General features: G+C 40.4%; 1 protein-coding gene and 1 non-coding gene across 3 annotated transcripts in view; both read left to right on the top strand.

The window, feature by feature from the left end:
- STIM2 (stromal interaction molecule 2) overlaps positions 1–15,472 on the top strand; it is a 152,156-nt gene extending 136,684 nt beyond the window's left edge. Inside the window, exons 12-13 of one of the 2 annotated variants that reach the window (XM_030314070.2) lie at positions 8,613–8,886; positions 14,033–15,472. In XM_030314070.2, coding sequence (XP_030169930.1) covers positions 8,613–8,886; positions 14,033–14,510 — 752 coding nt within the window. In that variant the 3' untranslated portion in view covers positions 14,511–15,472. The remainder of the gene's footprint in view (positions 1–8,612; positions 8,887–14,032) is intronic. The other variant, XM_030314071.2, reaches the window with a different exon arrangement.
- Positions 13,774–13,858, top strand: TRNAR-UCG. Its single transcript has one exon. It is a non-coding gene; the product is annotated as a tRNA-Arg (tRNA).
- Positions 15,473–21,502: the final 6,030 nt, after the last annotated feature.

Raw genomic sequence — 21,502 nt, 5'->3', positions numbered from 1 at the left:
TGCCTGCCTGATTCATTCTCCCAATCTTTGTGACTTTTCGAAACAGTGTGGGTAGAACAAGATTCCAAAGAATGGAAAACAGAATTTAATTATTGATTGGTTGAAAACTTATGTAGAAATTTTAGTCTCAAGACAAAGCGTATGTAAACATTTTCCAGTTTGAATTTTTTCTATCCAGTTGTTACAGTTTTCCTGATGTTATGATTTACAGAGAGTTCTAATTTTTAAACTTTTATGAAATAAAGCCCTAAATTTGCAGATAGATAGTGAATGACTATGCGCTTGGGTTCATTTCTGTGGCTTTAATTCTCAGGCTTAATGGCAGACAGATAACAGGAGTCAGCTGGGGAGCCACCGGACTCTTAAAACAGGAGGGAAGAGAGGACAGATTATAAATGCAGTGAATGGTGGAATGTGCTCATTTCACTGGCCCCATGCTGCAGGGTGGTTACAGTTGCAAAGTTATACCTAGATCTGGGCCAGCTCTGCTGTTGGAATATTGTCAGCTTGTGTTTATTTGAACTATATGTCCTCAAACTTGCCAGATGCAACACTGATTCGTAAGTATTTGATTTTGTTTAAAAATTGTAGCTTTTTAAAGTCACAGTTCCTCCTCAGAATCCGTGATTCTTCAGTATCAAAAGTATGCACGAAGATATGTTCCCTAAATTAACTAATGTATTTTCTTGGCTTTTTTGTTTTGAAGTCCTTTTTGATGGGGCAAAATATAGCTCTGTGTGGCTAATTACCTTAAGTTTTCAGTGATTGTAAAATACAGAGAAATTTGAAATTGAAAAAAGTATAAAAGTTGATATTAAATTTAGTATGATGTTTTAGAAATTCTGTGGTCAAATTTATTATCTGTGAACAAGAACTCCTGCCAAAGCTTGCACTTTGAGAGCTCTACTTCCACCCAGTGGCACAACAGTGATACTGCACTCTGCTTAGTTAGGAAAGCACAATTTCTTCTGCTATGGTAGGATGAAGTCTAGGGCAGGATGAAGGCCGTTTTATTACATGCCCTCTGAAAAGTTTTACATTTGTACCATGGGTATGTATAAATTGTCTAAGTGAAATAACGGTAAGGAAACATGCCTGTGGCGTGTTGAAAGCAAAGTAGAAGATTGTAGAACTGTACGCAGAATAATAACGTCTGTGTTTAATTTTGCATAAATAAAAAAGAGAGCGGTGCCTTGGGTGGCTCAGTCGGTTAAGCACCCGACTCTTGGTTTCAGCTCAGGTCATGGTCTTGTGGGTTATGAGATCAAGCCCCGTGTCAGGCTCTGAGCTGACAGCACGGAACCTACTTGGGATTCTCTCTCTCCCTCTCTGTCTCTGTTCCTCCGCTGCTCATACTCTCTCTCTCTCTCTCAAAATAAATAAATAAACACTAAATAAAGGAGAGAGAATATTGTCAAAGCTTAGCTCCTTGTGGGTAGGAGAACAGATGATAGATTTCTCCTATTTTATAGTATCTGCTAAATATTCACTGTGGGAATGTGGTTGCAATTTATTTAAAAGTTCTTAATTATTAAGTCCTTCAGATGTACTTATAAGTACTGAAAATGTTTACTTGCTACAAAGATAAACAGATTTTAATATTTTGCCTTAATTCATCTCTTTGCCCAAAATAAACTATTATACATACAGCTAAAGCACATGGCCTCACCTTCCTACTCTTCTCAAGTTGTAAGAAGAGCCTATTCTACTTTTATTATATGCAGATGTATCTATAAACAACAGACAAAATTGTTTAAAACTTTGCTCACGGGGGTCACCTAGTGGCTCAGTCGGTAGAGTGGCTGAGTCTTGATTTCAGCTCAGGTCGTGATACCAGGGTCATGGGATTGAGCCCCGCATAGGGCTCCGCTGAATGTGGATCCTGCTTAAGATTCTTTCTCTCTCTGCCTGCCCTTCTCCCTGTCTCAGGCTCTCTTTCTCAAATTAAATATATATATATATATATATATATATATAATATTATATATATATATATATATACACACACACACACACACACACACACACACATAAATGTTCATCAAACTGTAGGTAATGTTTTGCAGCTCCTTTTGCTCACAAGTATATATTTAGAAATTTTCTGTATACTGCATTAAATATAAATATACTACATTAAATTCACTATGTTTAATGATTTAACCACAGTGTATCTGTTTATTCATGATAATAAGCCACAGTTTATCCATTTTTCTCCTGAGATAGGTAGGCTCTTTGCACTTTTTTGCCTTTGCAGACAGTACTGCAGTGAGCATCCTTACCTTGCCTTTATCTCCTTTATGCATGAGTTTGAGAGTCTCTGGGTGGATACCTGGAAAATGGATCGCGTTCAGTCATTGGGAGGGCAGCTGTTACTAGGCATTGTGAGGGCAGCTGTTACTAGGCATTGTGAGGTCACTCTCAAAATGGCTCTGTTCCTTTGTATACCCACCGTTGATGAGAGCTTTTCTGCCTCTATCCTCACCAGTACTTGGGATAATCTGATTTCTTTTGTGACTTGCCTGAGTATTATATGATACCAAAGTGTTACTACAATTTTTATTTCCTTGGTGACTTTTGAGGTTGAGTACCATTTCATTTATTAGTGTTTGTCATTCAGATTTCTTCCTATCTGAGTTGCTTATTCTTACTATGGAATCTCTCCCAAGATTCCTTACTGATCTGGAAAAGTGTTTTTTTTTTTTTTTAATATTTTCTCTTTTTTTTTTAATACGAAATTTATTGTCAAATTGGTTTCCATACAACACCCAGTGCTCATCCCAGCAGGTGCCCTCCTCAATGCCCATCACCCACCTTCCCCTCCCTCCCACCCCCCGTCAATCCTCAGTTTATTCTCAGTTTTTAAGAGTCTCTTATGGTTTGGCTCCCTCCCTCTCCAACTTTTTTTTCCCTTCCCCTCCCCCATGGTCTTCTGTTAAGCTTCTCAGGATCCATATAAGAGTGAAAACATATGGTATCTGTCTTTCTCTGTATGACTTATTTCACTTAGCATAACACTCTCCAGTTCTATCCACGTTGCTACAAAAGGCCATATTTCACTCTTTCTCATTGCCACATAGTATTCCATAATGTATATAAAACCACAATTTCTTTATCCATTCATCAGTTGATGGACATTTAGGCTCTTTCCATAATTTGTTGTTGAAAAGTGCTGCTAAAAACATTGGGGTACAAGTGCCCCTATGCATCAGCACTCCTGTATCCCTTGGGTAAATTCCTAGCAGTGCTCTTGCTGGGTCATAGGGTAGATCTATTTTTAATTTTTTGAGGAACCTCCGCACTGTTTTTCCAGAGCAGCTGCACCAGTTTGCATTCCCACCAACAGTACAAGAGGGTTCCCGTTTCTCCACATCCTCTCTAGCATCTGTCGTCTCCTGATTTGTTCATTTTAGCCACTCTGACTGGCATGAGGTGGGATCTGAGTGTGGTTTTGATTTGTATTTCCCTGATGAGGAGCAACGTTGAGCATCTTTTCATGTGCCTGTTGGCCATCTGGATGTCTTCTTTAGAGAAGTGTGTATTCATGTTTTCTGCCCATTTCTTCACTGGATTATTTGTTTTTCGGGTGTGGAGTTTGGTGAGTTCTTTATAGATTTTGGATACTAGCTCTTTGTCTAATATGTCATTTGCAAATATCTTTTCCCATTCCATTGGTTGCCTTTTAGTTTTGTTGATTGTTTCCTTTGCTGTGCAGAAGCTTTTTATCTTCATGAGGTCCCAGTACTTCATTTTTTGCTTTTAATTCCCTTGCCTTTGGAGATGTGTCAAGTAAGAAATTGTTGCGGCTGAGGTCAGAGAGGTTTTTTTCCTGCTTTCTCCTCTAGGGTTTTGATGGTTTCCTGTCTCACATTAGGTCCTTTATCCATTTTGAGTTTATTTTTGTGAATGGTGTAAGAAAGTGGTCTAGTTTCATTCTTCTGCATGTTGCTGTCCACTTCTCCCAGCACCATTTGTTAAAGAGACTCTTTTTTTCCATTGGATATTCTTTCCTGCTTTGTCAAAGATTAGTTGGCCATACTTTTGTGGGTCCAATTCTGGAGTCTGTATTCTATTCCATTGGTCTATGTGTCTGTTGCCAATACCATGCTGTCTTGATGATTACAGCTTTGTAGTAGAGGCTAAAGTCTGGGATTGTGATGCCTCCCGCTTTGGTCGTCTTCTTCAATATTAGTTTGGCTATTCAGGGTCTTTTGTGGTTCCATACAAATTTTAGGATTGCTTGTTCTAGCTTCAAGAAGAATGCTGGTGCAATTTTGATTGGGATTGCATTGAATGTGTAGATTGCTTTGGGTAGCATTGACATTTTAACAATGTTTATTCTTCAAATCCATGAGCACGGAATGTTTTTCCATTTCTTTGTATCGCCTTCAATTTCCTTCATAAGCTTTCTGTAGTTTTCAGCATACAGATCTTTTGCGATCTTTGGTTAGGCTTATTCCTAGGTATTTTATGATTCTTGGTGCAATTGTGAATGGTATCAGTTTGTCTTTCTGTTGCTTCATTATTAATGTATAAGAACGCAACTGATTTCTGTACATTAATTTTGTATCCTGTGACTTTGCTGAATTCATGTATCAATTCTAGCAGACTTTTGGTGGAGTCTGTCGGGTTTTCCATGTATAATATCATGTCATCTGCAAAAAGTGAAAGCTTGATTTCATCTTTGCCAATTTTGATGCCTTTGATTTCCTTTTGTTGTCTGATTGCTGATGCTAGAACTTCCAGCACTGTGTTAAACAACAGCGGTGAGAGTGGGCATCCCTGTCGTGTTCCTGATCTCAGGGGAAAAGCTCTCAGTTTTTCCCCGTTGAGGATGATGTTAGCTGTGGGCTTTTCATAAATGGCTTTTATGATGTTTAAGTATGTTCCTTCTATCCCGAGTTTCTCGAGGGTTTTTATTAAGAAAGAATGCTGAATTTTGTCAAATGCTTTTTCTGCATCGATTGACAAGATCATATGGTTCTTTTCTTTTATTAATGTGATGTATCACATTGATTGATTTGCGAATGTTGAACCAGCCCTGCAGCCCAGGAATGAATCCCACTTGATCTTGGTGAATAGTTCTTCTTATATGTTGTTGAATTCGATTTGCTAGTATCCTGTTGAGAATTTTTGCATCCATATTCATCAGGGATATTGGCCTATAGTTCTCTTTTTTTGCTGTCTCTGTCTGGTTATTTGATGGTTGTAGATAGCTTCTCTCAGGCTTTGGCTTTTCTTTTTTAGTGAACTCTGTTGTTTTCTTTTTCAATCATAGGCGTTTTTATTTTTTTTTTTTAATTTTTTTTTTCAACGTTTATTTATTTTTGGGACAGAGAGAGACAGAGCATGAACGGGGGAGGGTCAGAGAGAGAGGGAGACACAGAATCAGAAACAGGCTCCAGGCTCTGAGCAGTCAGCACAGAGCCCGACGCGGGGCTCGAACTCACGGACCGCGAGATCGTGACCTGGCTGAAGTCGGACGCTTAACCGACTGCGCCACCCAGGCGCCCCATCATAGGCGTTTTTAAAAGAACATTTCTAATGACAAATTGGTGAACCTGATTTGTGCTTTTTAATGTCTTTTTTAGAGGATGATAGATGTTTCCCCTCCTAAAAGTTTTTTAGATTTGCTTTAATCCCTTAGTCTTTTAATCTACCTGGAAGTTATTTTTGTTCATATTGCAAGATAGGAATCTAAATCTGTCTCCTGATGTGTGGATAAACAGGTGTCCCAGCCTCATTCCTGCTCTCTCCCTGCTCATCTGTAACTCCACTTCTCTCCACAGGTGAACACGTGCTCGCAGGCTCTCTGTTTTGTTCCATTGCTTTCATTCTGCTTTAGTTGCTATTTATAGTTTGATAGTATGTGTTGGGGTTTGCTAGATCTAAATCGTCCTTTATTATTCAAATTCAGAATTGTTATTCTTGGCCAATATGAATTTTAGGATTAGCTTATGAAATTCCATAAAAAGTTTTATTGAGCTTTTAATGGAATTTCTTTGAATTTATTGATGGATTTGGGAAGAGTTATTACTCATAAATTTATTTATTGAGATTTGCTTTTATGTCTTTAAGTAAAATTTAAATTTTTCTCTGTACTGTTCTTGCACATCTTTTCTAAAAAGATTAATTTCTGAAAAAAAAATAAATAGATTAATTTCTGGATATCCCCATAGGATTTTTTTTTTTTTTGGTAGTTACACGTTAACTTTCTTAAAAAAAAATTATATGTGAAATTGCTTATTGCTGATGTCTAGGGAACTGCTGTTGACTTTGCTAAGTATTTTATATACAGAAATAGTGAATTCTCATATGAGTCTTTTGGATTTTGTGTGTGTGCAGTAATAAGTTGTTTTTTTCCTTTTCAGTCCTTATGTCCCCCCCCCCCCCCTTATTTTCTAGTCTGAGACTTCCAGTCAAATGTTGAATAATAGCAGTGATTGCAGGCAATAACAGTTGCCATTTCTGACTTTAAAGGGAATGCTCTCCACCGTGAAATGTGATTTATTTTTTTTCTTTTTGGTTTTGGTTTTGGTAGATTGCTTTTAAGGAAATTAATTTTATTCCTGTTTTACTAAGAAAGGTTTTCCTTTTAAATCAGTGGATGTTAAATTTCACCAAATTCTTTCCTGTGTAATTTGAGGTGATCACTTGTATTATTATTTTCCTTTATTCTGTTGTGTAAAAGGAGCCTAGTGTGTGAATGCATTTAGAAAAGTCAAGGGAAGGACAGAGTAATAATCAATGTCAGGTGCTGGTCAAATGTCAGGGAAGGATTGAGCAATCTGTTGAATTTAGCAACAAGAGAGTAGATTATGAATTGTTGAGAACAGTTGTGGCGAAATTGTATGTGAGCACTTTACACTCTGAATGAAATAAAATGAAGTAGTGGAGAAAGTAACAGAGGAAATTCTTCATAAAAGGAAGAGAGATAAGTCAGTTGAACGGTCTGAGGATGGAGAAGAGTGTTTTGTCGCTGCTATTGTTTAGCGTTTTGTTTTTTTAGGTTTATTGTGTCTGCATTTTTTAAATGCTATTGGGATGTAGAAGATGCAAATAAAGGCAACAGAAGGACTACACAAAAGAGTTAAGGTGCTTGAGCTTGGAGTAGAGAATGGGACAGATAAGTGGAAGGAGCAGAGTGTTTGAACTAGAAAGGTAGATGCATGGTCCGAATCTCAGTTGTCCGTCTGCCGTCTTGATATATAATACCAAAAATGGAGCAGCGCTGAATGACTAGGGCAAGACAGGGTTTGAGAGTGGGTGGCGGTGTAAATGTCTGGAGAAGAGGGGAAACCATGAGTGGTTAAGGTGTTGGGAGGTCTTACCAATGAGATTGCTCAAGCGGAAGATAGGTAAGGAAATGACTGGGAGGTGGGGCGAGTGGGGTTGTAGAGACGGCAGATTCAGGTGGCTTAGTGTTAGCTTCAGAAAGAACATGTTTTTATAAAAGGTCGTAGGAGTGACGGTTTCCAGAGAAGAGTGTTGGGGAATGAGAAGGCCACCGACCTGATGTTCTGGTGTTGCAGCACATGAGGTATACACAACAGGGAGCAGCCTCAGCTTGCGAAGGCTGTTCTGACTTCGGGCGGTTAGGCTCCAATTAAGGCAAGGACATGGAGTGCCCATTCTCTGAAGATATTAAGTGTGTAGGGGCAGTTTTCTACTTGCACGGGACTAGGCAGAGACTGGCAGCAGAAACAAGATGATCTAAGACTTCTGGTTAGTTCCACAGTCATCAGTGTTCAGGAAACAAGTTTTTGTCTGACCTCTGCCTAACTGGTTGGGAGACTATGTATACAGTGTTCAAATGACCCTTGAGTAAAAACTTCTTAAAGAGTGGGAGGCAAACCATAAGAGACTGTTAATTACAGCGAACAAACTGAGGCTTGCTGGAGGAGAGGCGGGCAGGGGATAGACTTAGATGGGTGATGTGTATTAAGGAGGGCACTTGTGATGAGCATATGTAAGCGATGAATCACTGAATTCTATCCCTGGAACCAATATTGCTCTGTATCTTAACTAACTAGAATTTAAATCAAAACTAGAAACATGAGAAAAAAAAAAAACCTTCTTGAAGTTCAAACAAGTTACACGATCTCGAGAGATACCCATTGAAAAATACAGCCTGTTTTTTTTTTTTTCTGATAGTTTTCATCCTGTAATGGTGAAATTAACAAAGTTTTGCAACAAAGTACAGATTCCTTAATATGCTGTATTGATTTTTTTAACTTAAAGATTTACTATCTTGGATAAATTTTCAAGACTTTGTGGTTAGGAATGCCAAATTTCATGTTAGAGCCTCGTGTGTTTATGTTCTCTTCTGTTTATTTTCTAGACCTGCTTTCATTTTTATCACACTTTAATTTTTTATTTCTGAACTTTGCCAAGAAGCAGTAGAGATGATGGGGGAGGGTAATGACCAATGCAGGTCCTTACCCAGCGAGGGCCCGTTCCGGGGTGGCGGGTAGTAAGAGCCCTTCTCCCGTGTGTGTGTGTGTGTGTGTGTGTGTGTGTGTGTGTGTGCGCGCGCGCGCGCGCGCGTTCGTCCACGGTGTGCCTGGAGGCAGCCCTGGTCTCATGTGCATATGTGTGTTTGTGCTTCGTTTCAGGGACCATGGCCAAACCCGCTGGGTCGTTAGCCAGAAGCAGCAGCCTGTGCCGCTCCCGCCGCAGCATCGTGCCGGCCTCGCCGCAGTGTCCACGTGCACAGCTTCCTCCGCACGCCCCTCACCAGGTCCACGCCCGGCACCCCCAGCACCCTCAGCACCCACAGCACTCCTTGCCTTCCCCGGACCCCGATATCCTCTCGGTGTCAAGTTGCCCTGTCCTTTATCGCAATGAGGAGGAGGAGGAGGCCATATACTTCTCTGCTGAAAAGCAATGGTACTGCAGTGAATCGACTACAGTAGATGTTGGGCTGGGTGGTGGGGAGGTGGGTGTGGGTGGGTCGGAGTGATGCGTTGGATTAGTTTTCTGTTGCTGCACAGTGAGTGACCACAGACTTAGCAGCTTCGGGCAGCATCCGTTTATTAGCCCCGGGTTCTGTTTGACAAAGTCCGAGCTTGCTGTGCCTGGGATTTCTGCTCAGGGACTCGCAAGGCCAAATGCAAGGTGGTTGCCCAGCTTTGTTCTTCCCTGACGCTTGAGGGCCACTCCCGACTCCTTTGGTTGTGACAGAGTTCGCTTCCCGTGGTTACAGCACGGAGGTCCCGGTTTCCACGCCTGCTCTCAGGCTGCTTCCATGCTGCTGCCAGTTCCTGGCAGGTGCACAGTGGCCCTTGCTGTGCGTGGCCTCCGTCTTCAGAGACTAGGCCTTCTGACAGGTCCCTTGGAATCTGTGATGCCCCCTGTCTCTGATCTCTGGACGCGATTTTAAAAGGCTCACTCGTCACTTGGATAGTCATCTCTGTGTCTGAAAATCAGCTGGTGTGGGGCCTTAATGACATCCGCAGAGCCCCTTCATGGCAGCACCTCTGCTCGCGTTTGAGAGAATGGTTGGCGAGACGTGTGTGTACACCAGAGCTAGAAACTTGGGGACCGTCTCAGAATTCCGCCCACCACAGGCAGAGGTAGATATTCGGACATATAACTGCTTAGAGACCGACCACTGCACACAATTGACTCAAGTCTCAGAGCACAAACTTGTCTTGTGAGCAGTTTTATATGTAAAATACAAAGGCATGAACTTAAATATACTTGAACACAAACATTAAATATGACTGAGTGTTTAAAATACTTGTTGCCACTTAATGGATTTTTCTGTCGTGTGCTAGTACTTGGCTAGTGAACAGGAATTATCAGACATCAAAGGTGGAAGAAAATGTTAAGAACTTAAAGGAGGGTGTTACGTTCACACGAATTTGTTGGCATAAAGTGGGCATAGCAGCTGTGTGTTCGGTCCAGCCAAAGGACCACCGTGCTCCACGAGCCCCGTTGGTCGGAGGCTCTCTCCTAAACCACGTCCGTCTTCAGAGTGCTGTGGTAGTAAGCGACAGGAAAACTGACGCTGGCTTCTGATTTGGCAACACTTAGCAGCCGTGTAGCCCCAAAGTCTTCTGTCCTCAGATGAGAAAGAAAACCAGAGGGAATGGCTGGCTGTTCTCGGTGACCTGTTGCGGCTCTTCTCTGTCATGTGATTCTTTAGTTGGCATCGTCATCAAATGATAATTTTCACACATGATTGTTTTATCTCTAGTGAGAGTCAACTTTGTGAGTAGCCAAGATCATTATAGCATATTACTGAGCAGATAGTCCAAGGTTTGTATCCTCATTACAGCTGGAGAATTTGACTTGGCTTTGCTTGGATACCACTTTCTGATTAGTTTTTTTGTATAATCTTCGCAGTAAAACTGTGGCCACCTGCAAGATGGCTTTACTGACAGAACCAATTTGTGTGGCTTATGGAAATTAATAGGAAAGCTAGAGCTCTGTGTCCAGTAGAATTTTCACGTTTATGGAAATATTTAGTCTTCCTTTCAAATAGCAATGTCAGAAATGCACAGTAAATATGAGAATTTGGATTCAGAAAACTTTTCCTCCTCTTTATTTAGTCTCTTACATGATGAACCACTAGAACCCTTACAAAACAGTAATAGTAATAACATTTACTGTTTACTGATCTTTTATGTTCTCTGCATTATGTACATGTATGCTCATTTACATCCTACCTTGAGTTTTGTTACATAGGCATTAAACTTGCATGAGTTCACCTATTCCTCACTGTGAGAAAGAAATAGAAAAAAATAGCATAAATGGTACACATAATTAAGCTCAACATTCCAAAGAATATATGTTCTAAAAAAAAAAAAAAATGCTCACAGATTATACCATTCCTGCACTCCAAAGCTGACTGGTTATGCAGAAGAAGCAACACTTCATTATGTATTTTGGAGTTAGGATGTTAGAACTAGAAGTAATTTTAGAGATTAATCAAATTATCTTCCTTTGACAGTGAAATTGAGTCCCGGTTACATTAAGTGATTTGCCCAAGGTTGTGTGGCTGATTAATGGCAGGGCCAGGACAGGAATCTAGGTCTCCGAACTTAGATCAGTATTCTTTTCACATATTATTTAGATTTTAGAGACCAGTTTTTGAAATATTTTTAACCTAGCTTAGAATTTCATACACCAAGCAGCCAAACCACATAGCAGAGTAGAAGTAAATTTATAAAATTCTAACTAAATCAGCTTCTGGTTCTGGAAGCTGAACAGCTTCAGGGAACAGTGATATATGCTGTATAATTAATGGGTATCCACTCCGAAAGGAAGCTAACAGGAAATTCCCTACCAGCGATTGATTTCTGAGTCCTTTCTTTTTATCTGAGCTGCCTTGTGCCCTCTGTAAGCACTCCCCATTATCATATTGTAAAAGCACTTAAAAAGTCTGCAGCACGTGTAACTGTATTGTGTGAAAGCATCATTTAAGTCTTTATTTGCCCAGGGGATTTTGTACCTTCTGAGAGCTTGTAGTGTAATAGAAACAATCTTCACATACATGTGTAAAATACATAGAAATGACCAGTTACATTGAGCCATCTAAGATCAAGGTTTAAAACACGGTATTAACGTGAAAAACATGTCAGAAGTAATATCACTATGTGAATAATGAGAGTAACCACAGGTCATCTGAGGTGAGAGATCATTCAGTTCATTTACTCTATAAATATGAACTTAGTTCCTTGCCGTATGCCGTGCACTTGATAATAACTTGAGCTGCCAAGACAAGTGAGACAAGGTCCTGGCCTCGCTCTAGCTGGTGGATTATGATCATCTGTGTTCTTGCCTTTCTCTTGTGTCTTCAGCTCTCTTCCTTGTCCCACTTTATTCCTTTTGCCACTTACTTTTTACCATGAGTCTACTTTTTATTTCTTACCGTTTCTTTCAGAGAGTGAACAATATTTGTGTCATGTGTGGTACATATCAAAACAAGTAAGACGTGATCTCTGTTATCTGAGATCTTTTCTCCTTTTCTTTCATCTGTCTCTTGTCCATTTGTTTGTTCATTCATTCACTCATTCATTCATGTATCACATATTTATTAAATACCCACTGTGAGCTTACCACTACTCCAGTGCAGAGGATACAGAAGTTAGAAAGACTCCCTGTCCTCATTAACTTTTCTTTCTTCTGGAGAGACATATCAAAAGTTAATACAAAATATCGTTTTAGGTAGTGGAATTTTCTGGGATGCTACACAAAGGTAAAAAGAAAGAGAATACTTCCTGGATAGAGTGGTTAGGGGAAGTCTCTCTGGAGAGAGAACAGTTGAGCAGTGACCTGAAAGACATTGAGAAATAAGCCATGTAGAGATGGAGGGAAGGAACATCGGAGGCAGAGGAAACAGCAGGTGCAAGAGCCCTGGGGGAGTCACGAGATCGGCACGTTGGGAGGAACAAGGAGGAGGCCATGATGTAATGAGACGGGGAATGGTGGCCTTCCGCTGGAGGTGTCACCATGGTCCTGATCCTGCTGGGCTTTGTGGACTTTGACAAGGTCTTTGGATTTTAGCCTGAGTATGGGAGGAAGCGTTAGTGAGTTTTGAGCAAGTAAATGATGTGCTGTGAGTTTTTAAAAACCACTTCAGCATCTGTGTAGAGAAGTAGTTAGGAGGGAGGAACAAGAAGGGAAGCAGGGAGACCCGTTAGGACGCCATCACAATCCTTGAGGTGAGTCCAGGGGGGTGGGTAGTTCAGAAAGAGGGGCAGTGCCAGTGGGGGAGTGACAAGTGTTGGATTTGAGGTATATTTTGAAGTAATGGCTGATAGCATTTACTATATGTTGGCCTTGGCGTTGTGAACTTTTGTCTTTTCATTTTCTCTCTTTACTGTGGAGAAGGGGCGGGGGCAAAAATCACAAAGGGATAAACCCATGAGAATTTATTGAATGTCTGCATTTTTAAAAATAGCATTGGGGGGCCTGGGTGGCTCAGGCAGTTAGGTGTTTGACTTTCGATTTCAGCTCAGGTCCTGATCTCACAGTCTGTGGGATCGAGCTCCGTGTCGAGCTCTATGCTGACAGTGCAGAGCCTGCTTGGGATATTCTTTCTTTCTCTCTCTCTCTCTCTCTCTCTCTCTCTCTCTCTCTCTCTCTTCCCCCCCCCTCTCTCTCTCCCTCTCTCCCCACCCTCTCTCCCCCCCCTGCCCTTCCCCACTTGAGCCCTGTTTCTGTCTCTCAAAATAAATAAATAAACTTTAAAAAAAAAGTGTTATGTCATTGACTTTCACCTCCCATCCCCCCCTCTCAATTGTACCTCAGCTTCCTTCCCCCATTTTTAAACTTGGGAGAACTTACATTTTAGCTTAGTATATTCCTTTCTTCCTACCTCAGGAAGATATATTTCATCAATTTAATGACAGAAAAATAAAGGGAGAGACAGTGACTAAAGTTCATCTTTTAAGATATGTAATGTCAACTGTGTGATTTAGAAAGAAAAAATAGTATTGAAACAAAACACAAAAGTAGCTGAAATAAAATTACTAAATCTGTAAAATTTAAACATTTTTATTTGTCTGACAATTGAAGAAGGTGTAACTTGAGTTACGTTTCTCAGATTGGAAGATTCCATTTTTATAGTTCATGTAAATATTAAGCATGGAGCTTTGATAAGTTGTATTATTTAAAGTAGTAAGTTTCCGATTTTGTCAAAATGCGCGTAGAATTTTAGCATTTCTCCCATTTGCATGTTGATAGATAAAAAAAAATGGAAGTTGTTTTAGTTAGAATTAATCACAGTGTCGGCTGGTAGTCTTAAAAAATACTGATTTAAGGGGCGCCTGGGTGGCTCAGTCGGTTGAGCTTCTGACTTCGGCTCAGGTCATGATCTCACAGTTCGTGGGTTCGAGCCCCACGTCAGGCTCTGTGCTGACAGCTCAGAGCCTGGAGCTTGTTTCAGATTCTGTGTCTCCCTCTCTCTCTGACCCTCCCCCACTCATGCTCTGTCTCTCTCTGTCTCAAAAATAAATAAACATTAAAAAAAAATTAAAAAAGAAATACTGATTTAAGATTTTACCTCTGTCTCCCTCTCATCCAGGGAAGTACCAGACACGGCTTCAGAATGTGACTCCTTAAATTCTTCCATTGGAAGGAAACAGTCTCCTCCCTCAAGCCTGGAGATATACCAGACATTGTCTCCTCGCAAGATATCGCGGGATGAGCTCTCTCTAGAGGATTCATCCAGAGGAGAGTCCCCGGTAACTGCAGATACCTCGCGGGGCTCTCCTGATTGTGTGGGTCTGACAGAAACGAAGAGTATGATCTTCAGTCCTGCCAGCAAAGTGTACAATGGCATCTTGGAGAAATCCTGTAGCATGAACCAGCTCTCTAGCGGCATCCCGGTGCCCAAACCTCGCCACACATCCTGTTCCTCCGCTGGCAACGACAGCAGAGCAGTTCAGGAAGCCCCACACGTCGCCAGGATAAGCAGCATCCCACACGATCTTTGTCATCACGGAGAGAAAAGCAAAAAGCCATCAAAAATTAAAAGCCTTTTTAAGAAGAAGTCTAAGTGAACCGGCTGACTTGATGGAATTCGTTCAAGGGGCATCTTTAAACTGTTACCTCCCATCCTCCACCCCCTCCCTTTTTTTTGTTTTAATTTTAGGAATGTAACTCCACTGGGGCTTTCCAGACCGGATGCCACAGTGGAGTGTCCTAAGGGCAACTGTCTACTGTCTGCTTATTTAAATGACTATATAATCAGTTCATCAAGCCAGTTATTACTGAGAAATCATTAAGAGATGAGACAGTTTACAGTCATTTCTGCCTATTTATTTCTGCTTTGTTATTAGTGATGTATATACAACATTTTGTTGAAAGCCGCTGTGGACTTACAGGCTTTAATGGACTAGTAAGCCAGCATGGGCTTGCAAAAAGTTCTTGTTTACCACACCATCTTCTTATCTTTCCACAGAGCTATTTACGTCCTGGACTAAATAACTTAAAGTAAAACTAATTGCACTACCGTTTTCCAGACTGGAAAAAAAAAAAAAAAAAATCTCTGCAAGTGAAACTGTATAGAGTTTATAAAATGACTGTGGATAGGGGACTGTTTTCACTTTTAGATCAAAATGGGTTTTTAAGTAGAACCTAGGGTTTCTAATTGACTTGATTTCTGGAAATGAAAACCCACGCTTTTATTATGGGAAGCTTCTTTAAATGCATTTAATATTATAAAGTTTCAAGTCCTGCTGTAAAGATCATGTTGTTTTGTTTTTCCCAGGGCTTTCACTGTGATTTACTGCATTGCAGGCTGTATGATAAAATATAAATAATTTAGGGAGAGAAGGCTCTTGATTGCTTACACACGTGGAAGAGTCAAAACTTGATTGAAGGACTTAAACATTCACAAGCTTAAGCGGAGGTTGGGGACGTGGGGATTCGAGCACTTGTTTACAGACTTTGAATAACATCAAAGAAGTTATGGTTTGTGAAGAATTTGTACTGTGGAAAAGATAATAAATTGGAGACATTATTTTGTGGGACTGTGTTGATTTTTGTTGATAACACTCCACTGAAAACACTATACATTTTCTGGAGAGCTCAGTAAGCGGTCTTGTTGCTTAATTGCACTATAAGAAATAGTGATTTGGAAGTTGTCAGCAAGTTTCTTTCCATTTTATATTGTTTGTCATACTTTTATGTAGTTTGAAATGTTTAAATGTTCTAATATCAAGATTAACAAATATAAATTTATGGTGCATTTAGATTGTGTCGTATCAATTTGTAAAGCTTGGGGTTCATTGAACAACTAGGTTATTGTAAGGGTAGCTTTTACTGTGGAGACGGTCACATAGAGCAGAAAAGCACGGTCACGTCTGGGGAGTTTTTGCCTAAATACTTTTTCTTTTAAAAATTCAGTCATAAATGATGCAGTTAATGCAGTGTGGATGGATGTTTGGATGAATAGTGGATACGTATTAGGATGGCTTTTTAGCATTATGGCTAAAATATGTAATGTCCAACCCAGTCCCGCTTAGATGAAAATGCTGATTGATAGGAAGTTTATTTGAGATAACGCTCCAAAGAAATACTTTATCAAGAATATGAACAGTCACCTGAAGTCTCCTGAAAGTTGTGGTTGTTTATTCTCTCTAGTACTGTTGTTAAAAACTATTGAGGTCTCGGACGATATTTATATATACAGATACTTATATATGTAAGAGACAGTGTTGCAAGGGCAAAAATGGATTGACTGAAGCAGACGTAGTGTTGTGGACCAATCAGAAGGTAAGATAACCTGACAGGTCAGGAGTTGAGCAGTGGCACTGAAGTTTATGGGGTGGGGAGACGCGTGCAGGAAGAAATGAAAAGCGTTCTGGAAAGTTTCTTCAGAGTGAGGGGAATACCTTTATCTTTCTGCTTCTTAACAACCAGGCAGTTCTTCTCTTTGAAAATTGCAAAAAGGGTGAGACTTTGTGGTTTGACAGGTAGAAGAGGTAAAAGCCGCTGGGACAGGTTATGGGGTGGGAGAGGATGGCTCTAGGGGCTCCTGCCTGGCCCTCAGCCTGTTGAAGGTTACCAGGGAATTCTGGGTCAAAGCCACCGACGCTGGTGCGTGGGGGCTGGGGTGGGAGAGGCCGGCCTAAGTACAGTGTGGGCCGACTCTCAGGAAGGCATGGTTTGTGCTAACTTCCATGTGCTTATTTATAAACAAATTCAACCAAGGGATTTTCACTGCTGTGTGTTGCTTCTATTACTTGGCGTTAGTACAGTGCTCTGTATTTACAAACTCAACAGAGCATAATTGAGTTTTAGAAAGTCACAATAATTTCTGTATCATATCATTTATGTGTGTGGAGTTGGGCATTTGTATGCTTTTTAAACTACCAGTTTGTTACCTTATTAACCTTATAAAACTATGGTGTTTTTCTGATTTTAAAAGTAATCCCCTCCTTATTGTAAAAAAAAACGATTCATGATAGAAAAGTATGAAAGAAGAAAAACGAGCAATTGGGTCAAATTCTACTACTGCCCAGTATAATTGCTTTTCAGACCTTGGTACGTTTTCTGCCAGATCATTTTCTACATATTGATACGTATTTTACATAATTGAAAACATGTATTTAGTTTTACATCATGCTTTTCTCTTAATCTAAGCATTTCTGTAACATCGTTAAAACTTCATGAACAACATTTTAATGACTGTCATATGCCATTGTGTGGATTTACATAATACTTGTAATCATTCTTCTATTATTAACCTTTAGGTTATTTCTGATTTCTGATACGTGAAATACTAGGATTTTACATTTATTGAGCACTCTGTACTAGGCACAGTTTTAAACCCTAATATATATTCTCATATAATCTTTATACCCACCTTGTAAAATAGGTAGTTTTGTTTTGTTTTGTTTTGTTTTGTTTTTAAGAAATCATTCCACTGATGAGGAAACTGAGCCCAGAAAGTTAATAGTTTGCTGAAGGTCACATACCTAGTAAGTGGTAGTGTTAACTTCTAAGTCATACATACCACATGAATTCTAATCAACATCTTAATTCCTTAGAATATATATTTTTAGAAGTGTATAGAAAAGCTTAAAGATAGTTTATATGTATGTATATATATATATATATATATGTATCTACACACACATCGTCTTACATATATACCTTGAGTATAACTGTGTTTGAGGTTTCTTATCTGGATAGCCATGTGTATAGCCCCCCAATACTTGAGTGTATGAATGCCCCTTCACACTGTCACTTCTGAATTACCATTTGGTTAAAACTTTGCTAATTTAATCGGTAAATAATGTCTAGTATGGTTGGAAAGTTTTTCATGTTATGTATTTTTCATTTCAGTGAAGTGTCTGTTCATGTCCTTTGCCCATTAAGTTCCTGGGGTCCTAGTGTTTTTCTAAATCTTCTACGGTCTTGCGAATGTAGCTATTCTTGTATTCTCCATTTACGAACTAAAACAGTGATTTTTAAAAATCATGTTTGCAGTTTCCATGTTTATTTTTTAAAGTAAGCAAAGGAAAACCTACATAAAAGTTTTAGTCTTATCTGTTGCCTGTTTTTAGGTCTTGAGTGGTTTTTCCCAAAATATTACAAAGACAATATAGAATCCACTTAATTCATTCAACAAATATTGAATAGTCCACTGAGCATCACAGACATCAGCTCTGCAGGTATAGAGACTAATGTGACCAGCACCTCCCCTAAAGGAGCTCGTCAGTATCTAGTAGGGGAGACAGACCGAACAAAAATCCTTATAATACGGGCAGTCACAGAAATGTAAACCAAATGTTGGGAAGGTGGGAGCTAATGGGGGAGAGGGGCTATATAGTGCAAAAGTATTTATTAAATCGAGGACCAATGTAATGGTGCTAATTTCCAAGGACGTGGAGAGATTTGCTCTGGCTGACACATTCAGATCCAAGGGCAATTTAGTATTAGGACTAACACAAACCAGTAGTCTCGTTCTAGCAAATGAGCTTGCGGTTACTGAGTTCCAGCCGGATACTTTGTAACAGCTGGGAAGGTCCTCGTCGTGGGGTAAGTTGTTTATCAGAGAGAAGCACAGCATTTGAGCAATCCCCCCGACAGTACTGATAAGACGGTTTCCTTCCGCCTACCCCAACCCCAAAACAAGGTAGTCTTTGTTGAAGGACAGTCTCCTTTAGATTTACCCAGGTAGGCCTGATCTTATCTTGAATCCACTGGCTTCAGGCCAGCCTTGAGGATTTTGCCTCAGTCCCACGCTTGAGCTTTCCTGAGGTTTCCTGCAGGGCTCTGCAGTGGCCCTCGTGGTCCATGACCGCGTTTGCTAGAGGCCCCGATAGGACATTGCAGGGAGGCCTCAGTCCAGATCTTGATTTCTTACCTGTGAAGGGAGTGAGACTGCACCCGGGATCCTTGCATGCGTTACAGGATTTTATCTGCCAGATTCTCCGTTGTCCTGATGTCCCAGTTTTTACTGGATTATGCTGTGGTGTCCTCATCAGCCTCCAAAAGTGATTGACACCAGTGCACTCAAGGTGAGGCAGACAGTTTGCCTTCCCCTCCTGGAACAGCGCCGTGGTTGTGTCCCAGGGAGACACAGTTGTGCAGCCATTCCAGATCTCCGGGCCTTAGAGCAACAAGCAGAACTTGTGATTCTGCTGCCTTCCCTCTCCCTGGTTTGCCCCGGCAGATTCCAGTTCCCTGTGAAAGTAGGACCCTAGGAGGCCTTAACTGGGTCAAAATGGTTCTTCATCCCTTGTTTCAGATTGCCACATTTTAGTGTTTTTTTTTTTTTTTTTAATATTTATTTATTTTGTGAGAGAGACAGCATGAACAGGGGAGGGGCAGAGAAAGAGGGGGAGAGAGAATTCCAAGCAGGCTCTGCATTGACAGTGGGACCTGAGATCCCAAACCTTGAGATAATGACCTGAGGTAGAATCAAGAATTGGATGCTTGGGGGCGCCTGGGTGGCGCAGTCGGTTAAGCGTCCGACTTCAGCCAGGTCACGATCTCGCGGTCCGTGAGTTCGAGCCCCGCGTCGGGCTCTGGGCTGATGGCTCGGAGCCTGGAGCCTGTTTCCGATTCTGTGTCTCCCTCTCTCTCTGCCCCTCCCCCGTTCATGCTCTGTCTCTCTCTGTCCCAAAAATAAATAAACGTTGAAAAAAAAAAAAAAAAGAATTGGATGCTTAACCGCCTGAGCCACCCAGATGCCCCAAGTTTCTTTTTTTTTTTTAATTGAAGCGTAATTGGCATGCAATATCCTATTCGTACATGATAGTGATTCAATATTTTTATACATTGCAAAATGATCCCCCCCAATGAATGTGGTTACCATCTGTCCTCACACAAAGTTATTACAGTATTATTGACTATATTTTCTATGCTGTACATTACATCCCCATGACTTACTTTATAATGAGGTTTATACCTCTTAGTCCCCTTCACCTATTTTGCCCATCCCTTAACCTTCTTTACTCTGGTGACTGACAGTTTGTTTCCTGTGCCTGTGAGTCTGTTTATTTTGTTTTGCTTTTTAGATTTTAGATTCTACATGTAAGTGAAATTGTATGTTATTTGTCTTTCTCTGACTTATTTCTCTTAGCATAATACCCTCTAGGTCCATCTATGTTGTTGCAAATGGCAAGATTTCATTCTTTTTTTCATGGCTGAGTACTATTTCACTGTATATACATGCCACATCTTTACTCATCTTTCCGTGGACACTTAGGTTGCTTTCATGGATTGGCTATTGTAAATAATGCTGCAGTGACCATAGGGGTGCATATAGTTTCTGAGTTAGTGTTTTGTTTTCTTTGGATAAATACCCAAAAGTGGAATTGCTGGATTGAATGTTCTATTTTTAATTTTGGCGGGGGAGGGGGTGGTGGTGGGATTTTCATACTGTTTTCCTTAGTAGCTGTACCAATTTATATTCCCACCAACAGCATTATAAGGGTTCCCTTTTCTCCACATTCTCACCAAGACTTGTTTGTTTGTTTTGTTTTGTTTTGTTTTGTTTTGTTTTTGGTCCTTTTGATACTAGTTAATCTGACAGGTGAGAGGTGATAGCTCATTGCAGTTCTAATTTTCATTTCTCTGATGATTTAATGGAGCATCTTTTTGTACACCTGTTGGCCATCTGTGTGTCTTCTTTGGAAAAAGTGTTCAGCCCATTGTTTAAATTGGGTTGTTTGTTTATTTGATGTTATGTTGTGTGACTGCTATGTATATTTGGATATCAACCCCCGTGGAATATATGATTTGCAAATATCTTCTCCCATTTAGTAGGTTGCCTTTCTGTTTCACTGATGGCTTCCTTTGCTGTGCTAAAGCTTTCACATTTTGGCTGCAAATCGTTGTTACATAGCAGCTGCCCTAGTGTTGCAGTTCCGTTAAGAATATCTTGTGTTTATTTCTTAGGTACAGCTTCTTTAATTGAAGCATCGTAGTTCTCAAATAGCCACGTGAGCTAATGGCCCATGTCTGAGAATGTTAACTGCTGAAATACTCTTAAGACCTCTGGTCCCTGAGATGCGGTTGTACCAGATTCTAGGGAGGTTGAAGGACATCACCACTTAGGAACTAGAAAAGGTTTCTAGAGTAAAAATGTGGCTTTTTTTGTTTTGCTTTGCTTTGTTTTTGAAAATCAGCTATTCAAGTTTGATTCTCCTTGACAAAGCTCTCTATTAACACTCAAGATGTACATCTGTAGCCAAAAAGTAGAATGAAAATAAAAGAAAGGGGGATTGGATTGCAGAGGATAGAATGAAGCCTGGTGCAGCCAGAGGTTACCTTTGACCTTTAAAGGTCAGAAGATGAACCTGGAAATAGGACTGGGCATAGGACCTTGGAAAAGGAGGGGAGGTAGTGGGGAAAGGGTGCATTTATTGTCAAATCACCAACTCTTACTCATTTAGTCCCTGAATATTTCTGCTAATGCCCCTGTCTACTGCCCTGAGACCTTGCCTTCTTCATTCCAAATTTTATTAACTTCCACAAGCTAACTGAACCAGCCTCACCCTCTTTTATCCTCTTGTGGGTGAGCTCAGCCACACGT

Source organism: Lynx canadensis, chromosome B1, assembly GCF_007474595.2.
Source record: "Lynx canadensis isolate LIC74 chromosome B1, mLynCan4.pri.v2, whole genome shotgun sequence".
Taxonomy (NCBI): domain Eukaryota; kingdom Metazoa; phylum Chordata; class Mammalia; order Carnivora; family Felidae; genus Lynx; species Lynx canadensis.
Note: the sequence above shows the minus strand (reverse complement) of the source record. Positions and strands in the feature narration are given on the sequence as shown.